We start from the raw sequence: 18727 nt of genomic DNA, 5'->3' as shown, positions 1-18727 counted from the left end.
AGTGAAGTCCATGGTCTTCATTACTGAACTTGGGGAAAACAAATGTGTGAGACAAATGTATAAGCTTTATGAAGCCTTGCCCACAAGCCTATGAGCACAGCAGGCTGCCCTAAGCAGAAGGTGATCTGCTCAAACCCATCCAAGGAGATGGACATCCTCTGCCTCTTATGCTATTGCTTTATGTGTACCAGTGTTGCTTTGCCTGTGATGGCAAAAAGAAACAAGAGAGGGATTGTGGAGGGAGAGAAAATGAACACACCAGCAAATTCTTGCTGTGAGCTTGTGTGAATCCTGCAGGAGGAAGTCTAACAAGAATATCACTGCCCTTGGCAGCCTTTGTCCATCATGCATGCCAGGGTTCAAGTGATGCCAGCCTGCACTGCTGCTGATGTCTATGTTCTCCATCATACAGCACATGCAGTGGTACACAGGTGATATCTGTGTGCACTGGTTTCCAAGTGACATCTGCACGTGGCAGCCACAGATGAAAGCTCCACTGTTAGGCACCTGAGAGGATGCCTGGTGGGTGGGCTTCTGAGTCCCAGGAGATAAGCAGTGATAAGGGAGGCAGCAGCTCCTTGCTGTATGCTGCAAGAACTCGGGGCTCCTTCAAGGATAAAAAGAGCATGTCTGCCAAGAATGGGTTAAAAATTAAAAAAATCTGTGCATTTAAAAATTCAGTGCAATTATGATCTACCTGTCTGGAAAAAAAAGGCTTCTGAAAGGCACAGGACAGGACCAATGGAGCAAGAAAATGGCCTCCTTCTTTTCTTTGACTTCTGGTCGATAACTTTTAGAAAACAATCTCTCTGTTAAAATGTACAAGTTAACAATGAAACGCTAGCTGAAAAGCTACTTATGGTTAATTTCCTAATGATAGCTCACTGTAGCTTCCAAGCTTTTGAATGTAACTGTTCTCATTCTCCCATTGCATGTACTGCATGAATGTGTTGCTATTTGTACAGGGCAGTGTGTCTGGACGTTGCAGAAATGTTTACACTGTTGCACTAATTTCTGCTTGGGAAATACTGTTTGAGTACTGGTGAAACACATTTACAGCGATGGATGCATCACATAATTTCTCAGTATGTTTTGCAAATGCTGCCCTTCTTCAGAACAGTATTTGTTGTTCTGTGTCTGTGTGAAAGTCTGTGCTGTGTGCCAGTAATCCTCTCCCCTTGGAGAATATCAGAGGTTGAGAACCAGTCACCCAGAAACCATGTATCAGAGACGGGTAAGCTTGTTGGAGACACAGAAGGAAGATTCTTCCTTTTATGCAACTGCATGATTGCTAACTTAGGATGTTTTTATAATCCTTAGGTTAGAAGTTTGATACATTGGAGTTCACACCACGAAAACAGCAGTTAAGTGTGTTTATTTATTTATTTATTTATTTGACCTCATCCTTGGGCAATTACTGGAAAATAAGATCTTTGTCATGGTTGGTGGCATAGAGTGTGGGAATTCTGCTTGTGGTTTTGTGCATATGACTCTTTTTTCCATTGTGAGTGGGATACCCAGACGTTCTCTACACCAATATCAGTCCTGTCACCTGGCTCCAAATAACTGTGCAATAATAGCAAAAAGACATACAGTTACTCATAAAGAGAAGTTATAGACAGATTATAGGCTATTGGCTGTAGCAGTGAGTTAAAGTGGGGCAAGGACCTTATTTTTATGTTATAGAGATTTGCAAGCTCTTTGATGTGATGTTCTGGAAGAACAGAAGTTACCACCAGAGTATGGAAATTATGTGAACCAAACAGAGAGAGATTTAAAATAATAAATAAAACCATGAGTATGTAAGGTGTGGAATGTTGCCATACCACTTCCTTCTCAAGAACTGCTCTACATTTTCTTTTGCAGTAGATTTATTCTTGCTTCCATAGCAGTTGCTTCTTCTCAAAAGCCTCTTCCTGACAATTCAGTGGTGCTTCCTCTTTTTCTTGAAGCTAAACATTATGGTCCCTATCGACATTTCAGCACTGAGCTTTAATCCTGTCAGTAATTTCAGTGCTGGCTTTGGTCTACTGTTATTTATTTATTATTATTATTATTATTATTATTTTAAATTTTAGAATACACAATAACATTTGCCTGTCTAAGCTGGCCTGGCTTTGTGCTGCCAGAGCTGCCTGTTTTTTAACAGAGCTTTGTGTATTTTTCTAAATAAGCCAATTGCTAATTGGTAACTGTGCAGTATTTCTACACGTCTATAAGAAATTCGGACATCTGGCTCATAATTTACAAATAAATTTGTTAGTTTCAGCAGAGAGTGTGTAAAGGACTGCACTTCAGTCTGTCCTTTTATCTTTCCCAAACTTTGTGGCTACCAGATTCTTACCCACTAAAATTTGGAATCTAAACCCATTTTCTATATGTGCCACACCAAAAAGATTCAGTTTTCCACAGGGAACTCTATCATCCTTTCAGAAGTATTGCTTATCCAAATGACTGGCTTGTAAGGAATTTTAAGCCTTTCATTTTAGGAAGTTACTCTTTTCCCTCCCTTTTTGTCCTATGAAATTTAGTTATGTCACCAGATACTATTTTTAGATTTTTTGTTTTGCACAGCTCATTCTGTATCACACACATAGTTTATGAGTAAACAGAGCTTTTTAAGCTTCCAGGCTGTGTATTCATCAGAGGACTGCAAGTCAGTCTGGGTTCTGTGGCAGCTGCAGGAGAGGAGTGTCATCCTTCACCTGGGCAAGGACTTTGTGCGTGGGCTCTGCTTAGCTTTTTAATTATCTGTACTGTTTTCTACAGGTGCCCTAAGGAATTTTACTACAGTTCATTCACAGAGCACAAACTCTAAAGATGATAATGTCTTTACAATCTAATGCCATTAGAAGTCACTGTTCAACACAAGATTGGAAAATCACCTCCTTGAATTCTCAGTCTAGCTGGAGCTGTGAGGAATGTAGCTAAGTAAGCAGGCATGATCGTGACGCTGTAGGGAAGAAACTAAAGTTAAACGTCAGCATTTTCTCATCTGTCCCAACTGCTCTGAAGTTTCTGAGATTTCAGAAGTGTAAATATGCCGAACTTGCTGATCTTTAGCTACAAGACTCATTACCTCTCTATGTCTGTCATCTAAAATAATGAAGGGCATCTGTTGTGTAAAGCTGTTCCTGGAAGGCTCGTGGTACCAGGTGATCTTCTGGTTTCTTTATTTCTCTGCCAGTGCTACCTTTAATCTAAAGACCCCACAAGCCGTTGTGGTCCATTTTGGCTACCATGATATTTCTTCCTGTTCCTACTCTGTTCCATTAGTTTGGTTTTTTTTGTTTGTTTGTTTTGTTTTGTTTTGTTTTGTTTTTGGGGGGAAGAGGGGGTTATTTCAGTCTGCTATCCAGTAATTACCACAAACCTGTGGTCAGGGAGCAGCAAGATGAGGAGGAATAATTTATCTTTTTCTTTTTTAATTGAAAATGTGACTTCTTTAGCTAGTATAGTATTTCTTTTTTCAGTGGTATCACATAGGGCTTTCATATTTGCTTTCAATCTCCGTGCTTTGAAGGGTGCAACTGCTGTCCTTTGCCATTCCACTGGAGGCCATGAGACCTGTGGGAGGCAGGTAGCTGCTGGAAGAATTATCTTAGGAGACGTGTGGAGTTGTTCATTGTGCCAGTAAAAAATGTTCAGCAGTGCCAAGTGCCTTTAAAATGAGATCTTAGCTGTGGGAGAAGCACATAGCAAAAAGCAGTCCTTATTGTGAATAAAATCACTCAAAATAGCACAAGAAGTGCTTACCTGCTGAAGTTTAATTTACCCTGGTCTGCACAGTAATGTGCTACAGGTGAAGAATTGGCACCAACCTTCCCTACGCTTTGCTGTGATTTGTGAGACCATCATTCTTGCTTACATCATCTTTTTTGAACACAGATGAATGTTGCAATTTGATTTGCTTTTTTTTTTTTTTTTTTTTTTTAACCTTAATTATTCTGAATCACCCCAATTTTGTGCAGCTCAGAGCTGTCTGGTTTCATCTTGATGTACATCTTAACTAGACGCTAGAGAGAAGTATACCTCTCCTGTCATTTCTGCCATAGCCTTTACACTCTGCTTTTGCCCCGTTCACCATACTAAAAATAAATTCAATGAATAAGTAGGAAAATATAGTTCCTTCTGACTGTGATTTCACCGGAGACAGTGACAATAGGAAAATGGGCTTGCGCATTGCTCCCACTGTTTGTTCTTCAAGTGCATATTCTGCTCCAATGAGTGATGGGGAGGAATTGTTGTGGGGGCTCTTCCTCTTGCTGGGTTTTAAGACAGAGTTGTGTGGTATTAAGAATGATGAGCTGTCTGTAGCACACAGATTTCAAGTGGTTTGGTTTCTCCATGCAGCAAAGGTGCATTATACTGTTCAGAGTGGCTGGCATCACACTCTGAGCACATATGGAAGACAGAAAATGTTGAGCTTCAGCTTGAGCTGCCTGAACAGGACTGCTGCTGCTCATCGCCCTGTGAGTGTTTGTGTAGTCAGTGCATGTTAGTTGGTGTAATTATGGATACTGCAGGCACATTTCAGATAGTAGCTGGTGTAGAAATGAGCAGTTCAGGCTTCAGAAGCAGTTAATTTAAGTTAGATGTTACTGTTACACTTAGCAAGGCCCCAGTCTGTCAGCCAGTTGCTGCAATCACAGGCTGTTCCTTGCCAAGGGATTTTTTGGCCTCCTGTGCTTGCTTTCTCATACCCCGCTGGCGAGCTGTAACAAGTAAAACTCCACCCTTTCTAGAGACCAGGGAGAATGAAATGCATAACCAGCAACTGCTGGCAAGGGAAGTGAGAGTTTCTGTTGAGGTGCTGCTGCTTTTCCAGACGGCAGCTGGTGTGCTTGCTCTGAAAGGGGCGGAATCTTCTCAACAGCTGAGCCCTGATTTGCTGAATTCGCAGACTTTTCCCCTTAAAATCCCAACCCTCTTTTTTTTTTTTCCCTTCCCCTTTCCCTTTATTTTTTCCTCCATTTTTTCAAGAAGTTGGCTTGCAGCTACGCAGGGCACACCTCGGCTGCTAGTGCCCTCTTCGCCATGAGCCTGGAGGCGGACGAGTCCCGGGAAGGTAGGGAAGCAGCTCTGCCAGCTGCAGGCCTGCAGCGAAAGCTTTCAGCTCACTTCTGGGTGCGCAGGGGACAGGGAGAAGTGAGCAGCAGTCCTGCAGGCAAGAAATCACTGCGTACGGAGTGCTGGGGATGGCTGCCTGCCCCTGGCGATGGCCTGATGCATGCAGGGCTGCTGGGTGGCAGAAGCAGAGCTTCTGAGCCCGTAGAGAGTATCGAAAGAGGAAGGCTTTGTTGGATTTGGAAGTGCTGTGTCTTTTGGCAAAAGAAGTTGCGTGGGGGGAAGCGAAAGCTCGTTTCGGGAGTTCTCCTAGATGGTTCTCGCTTTCCTGGCAGGCTGTGAGCAATGGAGGGCCGAGGGCTGCATGTGGTGATGAGAGGCAGGCGGGAGCTTCCGCAGGGCGGCTGCCCACAAAGGCCACTGGTTCCAGCAGGGAGCAGGGCTGAGTGTAGTTTTCTTAGGGCACAGCCAGTGTTTCCTGACTGAATAGTCTTTGGGGAGGCTCAGACTGATAGGGATCCGGTGTGGCTCAGCAGGCAGCAAGGAGTCTACGCACTTGGCATTTGGTGGAAATAAGAACTTGGGGTTCCCCTCAAGAAATAAGAACTTCCCCTGCTTCAAGAACAGCATTACTGGGGACCTCTGTCTGCTTGCTTGTGTTTTCCTGCTGTAAAGAAAAGTCAGTTTGGGCTGGGTCAAACTTAGTGGTAATAACTTAGTAGAACCCAGTTAATAACAGGATTACAAAGATGCCCTTTTTTCTTTTTCTCCAATTTGAATGAATGGGCAAGCTCAAAGGCAGCATTTGTTTTCCCAAAGAAAATTCTGTGGGTCTGATTTACTGAAATGCAGAACAGAAAAAAGTATTCCTCTTCTAGCTGCTTGAATAGGGAATGTGTCAGTGTGAACCTTCCCCTCCTGTTTTACAGGAGATCAGCAAACCTGCCACATCAGGACCAACCATCTGGTTTGCTTACAAGAAGCTTCAGACAATTTCACAAAGTTGGCTATATTTGAAATGTAAATTTTCCTTTTTTAAGGAAACCTTTTACCTCCCTAGATGATTCAGAATCTAAAAATGCACTGGAAAGGTTTGTCTTTCTGTCCATATTATTTTGTTTGTTCTGATCCAGTTTGAGATGAGAAAATCTTTGTGCTGGGAAGAAATGACTTGGAGCAGGTAGCTGAGATGGGAGAGAAGGGATAACTCTTTGGTGAGATATTTTTAGCTGAGAAAATGGGGTTTTCTGCACTGTGATTTTAATTGGCTGGAGTTGAAAGTAAGCATTATGGGAAGATAAGATGAAGATATCAAGGAGGAGTTTTTTTCAGTCAATCTATAAATGCATTCCTGGTAATTCATTCCCATCTCTAAAGGAATAAATGAGAAGCCATGTGAGAAAAGAGGTTTTTGTGCACGTGAATATAACTGGAGTGGTTAACAGGTGAATTTCTAATGATAAAGTTTATCATGCCTCATAAGACCAAACATGATGTGAAAGATAACACTGATCACAGTACTGAAAAACACAGTGCAGTGCCTGTGCAGTGGTTTAGTTCATGTAGCATAAAATGGACTTTCAGAATCCTTTGGCTATCTCTGCTTTATTTAGAGCTGTGTGCTTTTTGCATAAGGGGAGTTGATACTCCACAAATTCAAACGTAATTTGAAACTCAGGAAGTTATCACCAACAATATATCATCTTTTAAACCGTTTGTCACAGTGGATAGTTGATTGTTCTAGCAAGTACAAAACTGAAGGTCTCCTTAAAGGAAGTCCCGATTTGCCTGCAAATTACAAGGCCCCACCACAGAATTGGCAGGTAAAGTTCTGTGACAACAGCAAGGAATACAGGCTGCATTCAGGTGATTGTAGAGTATGTATTTCGCCAAATTCTGTACATGTCAAGGTCAGAGCTAGCAATGAAAGTGTTGTAGTTTGACAGCTACACACTACAGAGTAAAAGGAAGAGAAGTGTTCAGGGCAAATATTATTTTAATACTTGCAAGCAAAGTCAGGAGAAATCATCTGGACTTTGCAGATGTGTCAGAGGTGTAGGTTAGTCAGTTGAAGGGTTTTTTTTTGTTGCATAGATAATTTTCCCACTGCAGTTGAAAAGATTTAGTAGATTACTGGTGTCATAAATATCGTGCATGTGGCTCTGTAAATGAGAGCAATGCTTATTAACAGTTCAGCATTTTGCATCATTTCTGTAGGTTATTACAACTTCAGATCAATTAGACAGTTTAAGGGCAGAATATTTAATGTAAGAAAGATAGAAATGTAAAAAAAAGGGAAGTTTATGAAAAAGAAGAAGGAGTAGTTATCAGCTAGACATTGTAATGTGGTACCACAAACTTCTCAGAAGAGCAGTGCCAGAGGTGCAGATGGGTGCAGTTAAAAGTAGGAAGTTAACACCTTAGTAAAGAAGAAACATGGGAAATTTGGAGATGATGTCAGGTAGCCACTCAAATAAAAACTGTTTTAACATAAAATTTTTAATGTAGTTTGGAGGTGTGTACATTTAATGAAATAGGGTACAGGAAACCTATAAAAAGCACTTGAGGACAGGGATTAACTTCTGTGGTTTGTAATACAGCTGCTGCAGCTACGTCTTCATGTAGGCACTTGCCACTCCCAGTCAGAGCACTTTGAAAGAATGGCTTTGTTTTCCTGACCCAGACAGGGTAATCTTCGAGATAACCTATCTGTGGACAGATTAGGTGGCAGTTTGGTGATAGGTGGATGGTTGGACTGGATGATCTTAGAGGTCTTTTTCAAACTTGATGGTTCTTATGATTCTGTGACTCCCACTGGCTCTTCTACAGGTATTTGTTTGCTATGTGTGATGTGTGGAGTCCATACTGAGCAGCTGTCTCCTGCGGAGAACTTTGTGTGTCTTCATTGTCTTCATATCCCACGTACTGTACCCTATGCATTGCAGGTAGATGAGGGAGCTAGATGTAGATGTGAAAATAGGCTGGGAGACAAGCACTAGCTGTAGGCTACTTTAGAGTACCACTGAAACTCTGACCAGGTTAATCATTTAGCTGCAGTTATTGGGCTGAGTGCTAGATTGCCTTGAGAAAGATAATTAAGATAATTATGCTTACGCAATCAAACTGTTTAATCCATAGTAAACTGCAGGACTTAAGTGTTTAATTGTGTGTAAGATACAGTTCCTTGAAGAGCAAACTATCAATAGGGAGAACCAAAGACAAGCATAGGTTGCAGGGAGCATTTGGAGGTCATCTGGCATGTTCTCCCACACAAAGCAGAGACATCTTTGAAGTTAGATCCACATTTGAAGTTAGCTGTGGCCTGCTTAGGCTCATTTGTATGCAGTCAGGTTGTTAGTGTCTTCAAGGGTGTTGCTCCCACAGCTTCTTTAGCTCCCATATTGACCACTCCTGCTGTGAAGATTTTTTTTCCTGACATCAAGTGAGGATTTTTTTTTTTGCTGCTGTCCATCTGCTGCCCCTTGCTCGTCTTCTGTGCCAAGAGGAACCTGACTGCACATTCCCTGTAACTCCTCAGTTACAAGGTAGATATACTAGTTGGTGTCCTGTTATCTTCTTCAGGCCGAGCAAGCCTGTTATCTTCAGCATGTGCTCCAGTTTCCTAACCATGCCTCCTTGGATAAGCTTCAGTGTGTCAGTTCTCCCAGGAGAGAGGCTAAGGAGGTGAAAACTGGACACGGTGCTCCACTGACAGGAGGATAGTATTTTGTTTTAAAATTCTTCTTTTTTTTTTTTTTTTCCATTTCAGGGAGTTCACTTGCATTCAGAAAAGCTGTGGTACTTTCACAGTGCCATTTCCAAGTTCAAGAGCTGGCTAAATGAATGGCTTCTAAGAATACTCAGTATGTTGTAATACATGTGCCAGTGATAGTGTAAGGAAAGTGTGACACCCAGACACCAATTAATAACCATTCATATCTTCAATTTGAATTCATACATCATTGCTTTCATTAGTAACAGTTGCCATTTGATCAAGTCTTCTGTCAAATCTGACAAGTTCACAAGGTTTTTAATTACTGCTTCCTGAGAAGCATGTTGCTTCTTTTCCCCCCATCTAGAGTAGCTATTAATATATTTATCTAATAATCAAAACAGATGAAATCTGTATTCAAAGTATTATCTCAACCTTCTGAAGTGATTTCTTTGCAATTTTATTATGATATGTGGTAAGAGTGAGCCTTTCATAGAGAAGTATGAAAAAAACCCACTAATTTTTATGCTGCTTTTTCAACAAAACTTACATTTTCCCATATCTTACATTCAATAAAATAAGTAGAAAGTTAAAAATGATCTGATGTGCTTTTTAATGAATTTTAGGTCTATGTTCATCTTTAAGAACTAATTTTTCATGTTTGGTCCTTGAGTGGATACTTTCAGTTCCAGTGCTATCCAGTAGGTGCTCAGCCGGTTAGCAGTGACAGTTGCTGTGTATCTCTTTGTGAGAAATTTGAGTGCTTACAGAGAAAGTTCTGGCATTAATAAATCTCTCCAACTGCATAGTTGGTTTTATATATGCTAGCAATTATTTTTACCGTGAGAGATACGAAAGTTGCAGCTTTTCAGTTTTTGCCACTTTCTTTGTTGTGTGAGTTGTTTACTTTTAAAAGCATATGAAAATTTTTTATTCTATGGACACACCTCTATAATGACTTCTTAATAGAAAAAATTGTGTGATTAGTGATGCGCCTATGTCTGCCAGCAGGTTGGTTCCTTGTAACCACGGTGTCAGTACAGACTACTTAAACTTGCTCTCAGTTGGGCACAGTATTGTTTTAGGTGAGGAAGGGAGAAACTGGGATATCTGTCTTTTATTCTACATCAGTGACTTTGTTACCAATTTTTCTTTTCTTCATAACGTTCCCTGTGTTGGTTGGGGTCTGAAGTTTGGTTTGGCTCAGTTTCTTTAGTTGATTCCCTATCACAGTTGTATTTGGGTGGTGGTTTCTAGGGCTTGACTGGCTAACAGTGAAATGCAGAATCCTGCATGCAATGGCAGTTTTTATTTGGAGGGCTGGGAGTCTTCACAAATCTTATCCTGCATATACAGTGCAGAGAGAATCAGATACAGTTTAAGATGTAAAATCTAAGACTATTTCTGCTTAACCACCACCATTGACCTCTGACATTATGGGCTGACATGGCAAAATAGGAGGCATAACTTTTGGAGCAGCGCTCATAGTTTTTGTTAGCGTTTAGTTGGTATTTGCAACATTTAAAAACAGGATTGCTATTGCTTGACTGTGCATCAGTCAGAGCATGCAAATTATAATGCTTCCTGACATAAAATGTTCTATAAGCATGTGTAACTTAAACAGAAGATGTAGTTTTACAGATGAACAGTTTTTTAGTATTGAAGGTTGAAATTTTATTTTACTTCACTAGTCACATTTTAGTGGTGTTAATGAAAGCAAAACCAGACTCTAAGGTATCTAGTAAGGCTGGTTTGTGTTTTTAGTTGAGCACTTAGGTGCTATAGCTTAAGTCAGAGGTTGTATCCTTCATTCTTTAAGATCGGGTAAACAGTAAAAACTAAAACTGCAGAAATAGTGGTGGACAATGTCACCATTGTCCCAGGCCGAAAGAGCAGGCGCATGTTTGGTAGAGGGAGTAATGCACAGCCAAAGCACAAGCTGCTAACCTAGTCTTAAAGGTACCAGCGAGTGCCACCCTGTCTGCAGGGTGCAGACAGTGCAACACAGACTGACGCCGCCAGCAATGGAGGGCTGGAACAAGAAATACAGGAAAAACATTATTTGTTATTTTCAAAGTCAGTGAAAGATTCGCAAACCTTTCTCTCATCTGAACTGCCCTCTCCTGTGGCTTTCTTTACATGCTATTCAAAATACACGCTCTTTGCATTTTCACTATTAAGCTGCTGCTTGTTCATGCAATTGTTTTCCTTGTTCCTCTGGGGCCAGATCGTTGTCTTCTCTCTAACTCGTGGGCAGGTATCAGTTCATCCTGTTTTTTGTCAAAAGCATCTTCTCTTTTTTTTTTTTCATTCTCTTGGGTAAAATTCTAAGTCTCTTCATGAATTCCCTCAGTCTGCCTGTCATTGTGCTTTTTCTCTTGCATTCTGCTCAGTATCCTGTGCCTACTGCTAAAGTTTATTTTGCTACTAAGACATTCCCTTGGTTGGGAGGGAACTCTGTGTCTGTTGAGTTCTTGTTCTCTGCTCAATAACCAATCAGTTTTAAAATACACCTCTGTAACAGTCGTTAGAGATTAATACAATTTTTTTCTTATGCAAAACTATTCATAGAATCATGAATGGTTTAAATTGGAAGGGACCATTAGATCATCCAGTTCCAACCCCCTGCTACAGGCGGGGACACCTCCCTCTAGACCAGATTGTCCTATCCAGCCTGGCCTTGAGTGCTCCAGGAAGAGGATATCCACAGCCTCTCTGGGCAACCTGCTCCAGTGTCTGACTTTCATTAATAAGTACACAGAGGGACTGTAGGAAAAAAGGGCTTCCAAGAAGACTTTTTGAATTTCTGCATCAGCTGCAGCATATGGCATGTGATGCACAGGCTGGCTCTGGGAGGCACAGGCATGTAAAGCCAAAATAACTTGTTGGCATGGACTGCTCTCATGGAGCTGCACATCGTTCTTGTTGGTAATAGCATCCTTCCTGCCGCACTATCTGAATTTAACTGGCAGGTACTTTGCTTTTTTTTCCTGGCATTTCTTCTCACCTCTTGATGAAAAAAATAAAAATAATAATAATAAAAAAAAAACAAGAAAACTTCGTTTTCTGTTTTCTATAGTATGTGCTTCTGCAACTAGGTCTTTCCTTCTCATTTTGGCATTTTATGCACTAAAGCTGTGGATTAAATTGAATAGGAAGGTCAGGAAGACTGAGGAAAAGTCAGTTTCTGTCCCCTGTTCCAGGATTTTGGAGGACCATCGCTTATGGTCACGTGTACTTGGAAAATATAGTGCTGTGAATCCAGCTTGGTTTCATGTTGTCCCCAGACCTCCTCCAAGGAAGCAGTGCTCCCCAGCCGCAGGGCATACAGCTCCTGTGCTGTGCACAGGCTTCTTGCTTCAGTTGCAACCTGCAGCCTGTGCAGAAGCAAGCTTGCTTGTCCACACAGGAAGCCAGGCAGGAAATCACTTGCCACATTATCAAAACTGTGTGGTGCAGTCTTTTAAATGGTGCCTGAATTGCTCAGCTGGGGCTGCTGCTTTTCTCCTTTGACTCTTTTCTCCTGGAAGTGTCCTGTGCCCCTCACCCAAAGTTTGCTGTGGTTTCTGGGGCTCGCTGACTACTAGTGCAGGACATGCCCTGCCAGCCCTTAAAATGAAAGTAATCTTAAGTAGCCGCATTACTTTTAACAGCTCTGCAGGCAAATTCTGAACACCAGCATGCTGACTTCATGAATCAGAAATACAATCCATGTAAAGAAGTTCAGATCCTGACTTGCCCGTAGTATTTAGCAAGGTTCACTGGAAGTTTTTATTGAGTGGGTTTTTTTTCTTTATGTCCATCCTTATGACAGCAAGCTTACAAACATTCCGTGGCTAAGCGCTCATTGTCAGTATGCATGTGACTGAGTACACTGAGCCTGTCTGCTTGCACCATTGCATCTACAGTTTCCGGTTATCTTACAGGAAAAAATAATTGTATCTTGGCCTAAAGCAGTGAAGATGAACAACAGCATCTGATTCCATGCTGTTGATATTTCTTTAAAATATGTTTTCTTTCAAGTATAAATAGAGTTGAGAAACAGGATGTTTGGTAATTAGTATTTGCCACAGTACAGAAGGAGAAGTACTGCATTCCCCATCAGAGGAGAATGAGCATCACAGCTCTGTAGCCTCATAGTGCTTTTATACCAGTCTCCTGAGAGCTTATTAGGCTACAATTCTCCATTTTCACTGAAAGTTCACATTTGCAGCACAGCTTTAAGGAAAAAAGAAAAAAAACCAACAAAGCAACAAGGTGATGTATTTGGAGAACACATCCAGAATGCTGCATGTGCAGTCTTTATTTACTTTAATTGGACAAATAACAAATGTTATTTGCATGGCATAAATACTGTTGGCATAAATACTGTCATTTGCAAAAAATTAAAAATAAGAAATCTGTAATTACTAAGCTATTTGCAAAAGGCAGTCTCTAGAAACTCACTTGTTCCTCTGATGTCCCTGTTATCCCTCAGGTCCTCTGGCTTCCCCCTTAGATCTGCTCTCCTCACTCTGCCCTCTTCTGCAGAGGCATAGCTGCACTGAGCAGGGCTGGCTTCCAGAGCAGTGTCCTTGTATAGCTTGTACATAAAGTAACATTGCAGAGACTCCAGGGTTTTTTTTGGGGGGACAATATACTCTTAAAAAGTGAAGTGTAAAACTGCACAAAAAAGAAATAGGAGGTGTAGTAAAGGAGAGTCATGAGAAAGGCATTCCTTGAGATGCTTAAATTAGTGGGATTACTTGCCCAGCCACCAGGGAGGTGTCTTTATCACTGCAAGGTTGGCACCTGCCCGTACCATAGGTGTACCCTCAGTGCACACAGTGATCTACAGGAAGTACCAAGGACATGGCTGTCACCTCCTGCTGGCAGCTCCCATGCTGGGGCTGCAGAGCTGCTCACCCTCACCCACCCACCCTACGTGGCAGCCGGTTAGCGGTAACGGTGCTGCGCTGCTTGCTCAGCACTGCAACTTCCTTCCAGCTCTCTGTTAGAGGAAGTGAAACCACTGGGACATATTTTTGCGTTCTGAGGTGCCTAAGTAAAATGAAGCCCTTCAGGCAGAGGAGAAAGGTGGCTGAGAAGAGTTCCTGTTACGGAGAGTAGGAGAAAAGCACATCCACTGTGTGATGATCATTTCTGACAGTGCTGCAAAGTGCATGATAAAGCATGCGCTGTGTTTAGCAGAGTCAACAAGCCCTTCACTGGGTTGTTCTTCCTCCGATACTGCTGTCAGCGTTGACAATTGCAATTCCATTTGTAGAACAAGTAAGTAATTTCTTTTCTTATGAGGAAGTTTCTGTACCAAGTCTGCAGGAGTTCTGTGAGCGTTCTGGTTTAACTTGGCTTGACTTAAGCGTTTGGCTGCAAAATATGTTCTTCCTGACATAGGTGGTGAGGAAAAAGTATGCTTATAGAATAAAAGCAGTTTGCAAGTCTTTTTTGATTGACTGAAATACTGAAGTGTGAAATTTGTGCACTCTACCATTAAATTGGAAAATGTATAATCACCTAAGGAAGAAGAAGCTGACTAGTGCTGCATTGCTGATGAGATAGAAAATGGTCTGTGCTGTGTAGTCCCAAATACTCAACCATGCCATCGAGAGCTGTATGCTGCTTTTATGTGAGCATGTCCTGTTTGGCTTAATATGGTAACAGTGTGTTGAGCTCTGCTTTGTGAAATATTAAATTATGTGAGGTGCTTTTTTGTTGTTTTAACGAAACTGTTGGATCTTTTTGTGAAGAGCAGTTTTGATTTGCTTGAGATGAGTATTCTGTTAGCTGGTATGTGCAGATCGTTGGGACCAGATTTGAGTGTTTGTGTGACTTGCTAGAAACGAGTTACACTGAATTCTGATGCACACTGTGTGCTGTAGTTACCACTTTATAAGAACACCTACGGCATCCTAGGAAAAAGCACTTCATAATAAAAAAGCATCTATTTTATTGCATTTGTTTGCTTTTTTCCTCCACAACTTTACAGAGGAAGTGGTGACTTCTGTTAGTGTGAACATCTGTGGAACATCAGAAGATACCCTGAGTGGATGGTGTACAGGTATAAGAAAATTAGGGAACAGCGACAGATGTTCCTGTTCTGGAGAAAAAACAAAACAACTCCGATGCTTATCTGTCGATCTTTGTAAAGCATTAGCTACTGAGTTTCAGTATATGAAACAACTGAACTATTTTTATGAGTTTTATTTTAAGAAAGGAGTTGCAGCTTTATATTTGAAAGCAAATGCTGAATTTAATATTAGTCAAGAGTGATTGCTTAACATCTGTAAGTTCTTACCATCTCTCTATGGCTCGGGAACGTGTACTTCTTGTGATTTTGAGTGCTTTACCCTAGAAACGTAACAAAGGATTCTTTTGTTTTCAAGTGTGCTCAAGAAGTAAAGATTTTTCAGAAATGCATTCAAACAGTTCCTGCTTAGGCACATACTACAAGTCTTAAGAACAAACAAACCCTCTTTAAAGTTTCTGAGATCACAGCAGAGGAGCTTTGTTGCTAAGTTTCTCAGAGGTACTGCAGAAGAAGTAGGGATCTGTGGTGTCCTGGAGGACAGGCTCCTCTCGCTTCCTGAGGTGGAGTCCACCTGATTGCCCAAGCACGAACAGTTGAAAAACTTCTTCAGGAGGATTTTCTGTTTGGCATCTGCAGAGTTTGTTTTCATTGGAAGAGGGAAAAAAAAAAAGTGTTTCCAGACCCTGTAAACTTTCTGCATGTAAAATACATGTGGTAGCTGAGTCCAGGCCTGCTGGGGCTGCAGGAAGGCAGCAGCCTGGGCGCATTGGCTTGTCCCTGAGCTGGTGCAGGAGGTGCTGCATGGTCACTGTGCCTTGAGTGACTGTCGTTGGGGAGAGAGCGTGAGCAGGAATGTTTCACAGGAAAAGTGTTGGAAACAGTGTTTGGTTTGTTTTTTATACGCTAAAGGAAATGATAAGGGACTGGAACCTGATAAGTACTGGAACTAGTTGTTGGGTGTATTTCTGCACATAAATACAGTTTTGGAGGTTGAAATGCATACTGGAGTCTACTTAAATGGTCACAGAAGGACTCCTTAATGAGCTAATGATTGCAAGTGTAGTGGAAAGCTGTTGACTCATCCTTTCTGGCTGCTTCCATAATCAGCAGGAGAGACAGATGAGCTTATGTATACATACTACATAGACTTACTGCTCTGAAAACTAGCAGCTTCAGACTGCACACTCCATACTGTTTCTGACAAGGATTTCTGTTTCTGTTATGTGTATTGCATAAAACGTACATGGGATCTGAAATTTACTGAAATGAAACTAGTGTGAAGGAGGAAGAGTTATAGTAGTTGATGCAGGGAATTACTATTTCTAATGGAACAGCACTGGGAATTGTCATTACTTCTGGTTCCTTAGTCCCCTCAGTGTCCAGTTCACAGCTATTCCCCTGCAAAATATACACAGAATTTTGCCAAATCAGCTAATTTCAGTATGAGTGAAAATTAGATAAAAGTTAAAGATCATCTAATCATATATGGGAGGTTTATTGCCCAAATCAGATATTCTATCAATACACAGAAAAATAATATGAGCAAATTTTTTTGTTGTTGTTAGTTTTCTCAGTCTTACAACAATCTAAAAGAATGTAATCCTAAAAGGACAGAATATTAGGGGCTAATATTCACTCAGTTTTTATTATTTCTGTTGTAATTGGTGAGAAGTAAGACGAATGAAAGTCATGGAAATACTCCTCAAATAGCTATGTATGATGAGGTATTGACTACATCTTCTGTTTTTTTTTTTTTTTTTTTTTTTTTTTGTGTGTTTGTTTGTTTGTTTTCTCTTTCCTAGTGGCCACAGATGTCTTCAATTCAAAAAGCTTGGCCATTCAGGCCCAGAAGAAGATCCTTGGAAAAATGGTATCTAAGTCAATAGCAACTACTTTGATAGATGATACCAGCAGTGATGTTCTAGATGAGCTCTACAGAGTGACAAAGGAATACACACAAAATAAAAAAGAAGCAGAGAAGATCATTAAGAACCTCATTAAAATAGTCCTCAAGTTGGCAATTCTCTACAGGAACAATCAATTTAATCAAGATGAAATTGCACTGATGGAGAAATTCAAGAAGAAAGTTCATCAGCTGGCGAAGACCGTGGTCAGTTTCCATCAGGTGGATTATACTTTTGACAGGAATTTTTTGTCCAAACTGTTGAATGACTGTAGAGAGCTGCTTCATCAGATCATTCAGCGTCACCTAACTGCGAAATCACATGGACGTGTCAACAATGTGTTTGATCACTTCTCTGATTGTGAATTTTTGGCTGCCTTGTATAATCCCTTTGGACCTTATAAACTTCATTTGCAGAAACTTTGTGATGGTGTCAACAGAATGCTAGATGAGGGGAACATATAAGTGCCTGTGCTAAAGTTGACTGCTTATGTGTTATTTGTAGATGGAACACTGTTGATTCATGAAGGAATAAGGGAGCATGAAAATGGGGATTTTTTTTTTATATTGTGACAAATACTTCAAAATGATCTTGATTAAACTGATTACTTATCCTGAGCTATCTATCGCTATTTGCAGTCCCTGTGGAAGAGAGATGGCACATTACCTTCTTTTACTGTGCTTTGCCTGTGGGAGCGGCTGGATAAAGGCAATAGAATAGAAAGGTCCAAGTACAGTAAAAGTCTTGCAAGACAGATACAGAAAACAAACTAACTTGCTGTCAGACAATCCAAATATTTACATAAGTATTTATAAACCATCAGTGTCCAGTAACGTTGGTAACATGGTGCCATGGTACCCTCTATAATTTCTTCAACTTATTTGTAACATAGATATCTGATTCATTTGTATTCTTTTATGCTGTCTGCACAGATCACAGCTTCCTAGTTTGCCCTTGCAAAACATTCAGTTTTGCATAATACCGGTGATGCCATCACAGTGTCTGATCTGGTTTGTATATCTCCAGCTCAGTGATGTCTGAAAGGCTACCAGGTGATCCTTGCAGATTTACGTTGATGCTTTGTTTCCTCTGATTGTTTCAGGATCCATAAGCTACAGTAAAGTTGCCTAAGTGGGAAAAAGTATTCCCTAGACAAAACCTGCAGTACATGTTGTTACCTATGCATATGAAATTTTAAGGTTAAACACAGTGACTTACTTGTCCAAATCCTTAAGATGGTTAGAATCTTGCTAATATGGCATAGTTCTTTTAGCAAACGTGCAGGTCAGCTTATTTTATGCATTAGGCATATGTAAATTCAGAACGCTTAATGATCTGAAAAATAAATTCCAAGCCAGTTTGCTTTGCTAACAGTGTATCTAGAAAAAAATCCTTCTGGGGTTATATGCTTTTTAACTACTGAAGTGACATCTTGAATCAATTTCTATATTCATCTCTCATCATACCTTTCATCCTTCCTCTTCCTCCCTCATCTCTCTGCATTGCCCTTGGGGTAAATAAATGTGACTTTCTAGACACTGTAATAAACATAAAAGAATGAAGTTAATACATTTCAAACACCTGAAGACCTTTGTTAGGAAGCATATAAAGACTTTGCAGTTTATTTAATTGCCAGGTTTTTGCTGTTTGCTGTGTCTTTTTATTTTAATGAGTAAACCAAAGAATATTTGCACTTTGAACTTTTCATGTTTTCTTTCTTTTTTTTTTCCCTGTTGCATTTTGAATTATACAGAAAATACTTGGAGTGTGCAGGCAACCAGAACATTACAGTTTCTGACATACTTCTTCAGCATTGCATGTCAGTTTTTAAGTGCAAAGTTCACTATAATTTGTATTCACTCTGTCACTCTGAGCATCCCGAGAAAGGCAGTAGAGATTTGCCAGAGAAATGTGTGTTCAAAACATGAACTCCTTCTATACAAGTCATTAGGATACAAGAGGGAGAGATGGTTAATATGCTGCTAGGCTGGAACAGTGTGGAAATGATGTGAGAAC

General features: G+C 40.7%; 1 protein-coding gene across 2 annotated transcripts; it reads left to right on the top strand.

The window, feature by feature from the left end:
- The first annotated feature begins 2909 nt into the window (after window positions 1–2909).
- Window positions 2910–18411, top strand: TNFAIP8 (TNF alpha induced protein 8). Of its 2 annotated transcripts, none has more exons than XM_065744283.1 (2): window positions 2910–2931; window positions 16610–18411. In XM_065744283.1, coding segments are annotated over exons 1-2 (567 nt in total). In that variant the 5' UTR covers window positions 2910–2930; the 3' UTR covers window positions 17176–18411. The 2 variants fall into 2 exon arrangements, with proteins under 2 accessions (XP_065600355.1, XP_065600354.1); XM_065744282.1 differs by lacking the exon at window positions 2910–2931 and adding an exon at window positions 4946–5068.
- Window positions 18412–18727: the final 316 nt, after the last annotated feature.

This window comes from Cyrtonyx montezumae, unplaced genomic scaffold (assembly GCF_038088225.1).
Source record: "Cyrtonyx montezumae isolate F1298 unplaced genomic scaffold, pur_monq_1.0 scaffold_30, whole genome shotgun sequence".
NCBI lineage: Eukaryota > Metazoa > Chordata > Aves > Galliformes > Odontophoridae > Cyrtonyx > Cyrtonyx montezumae.
This window is presented reverse-complemented; position numbering and strand designations above follow the sequence as displayed.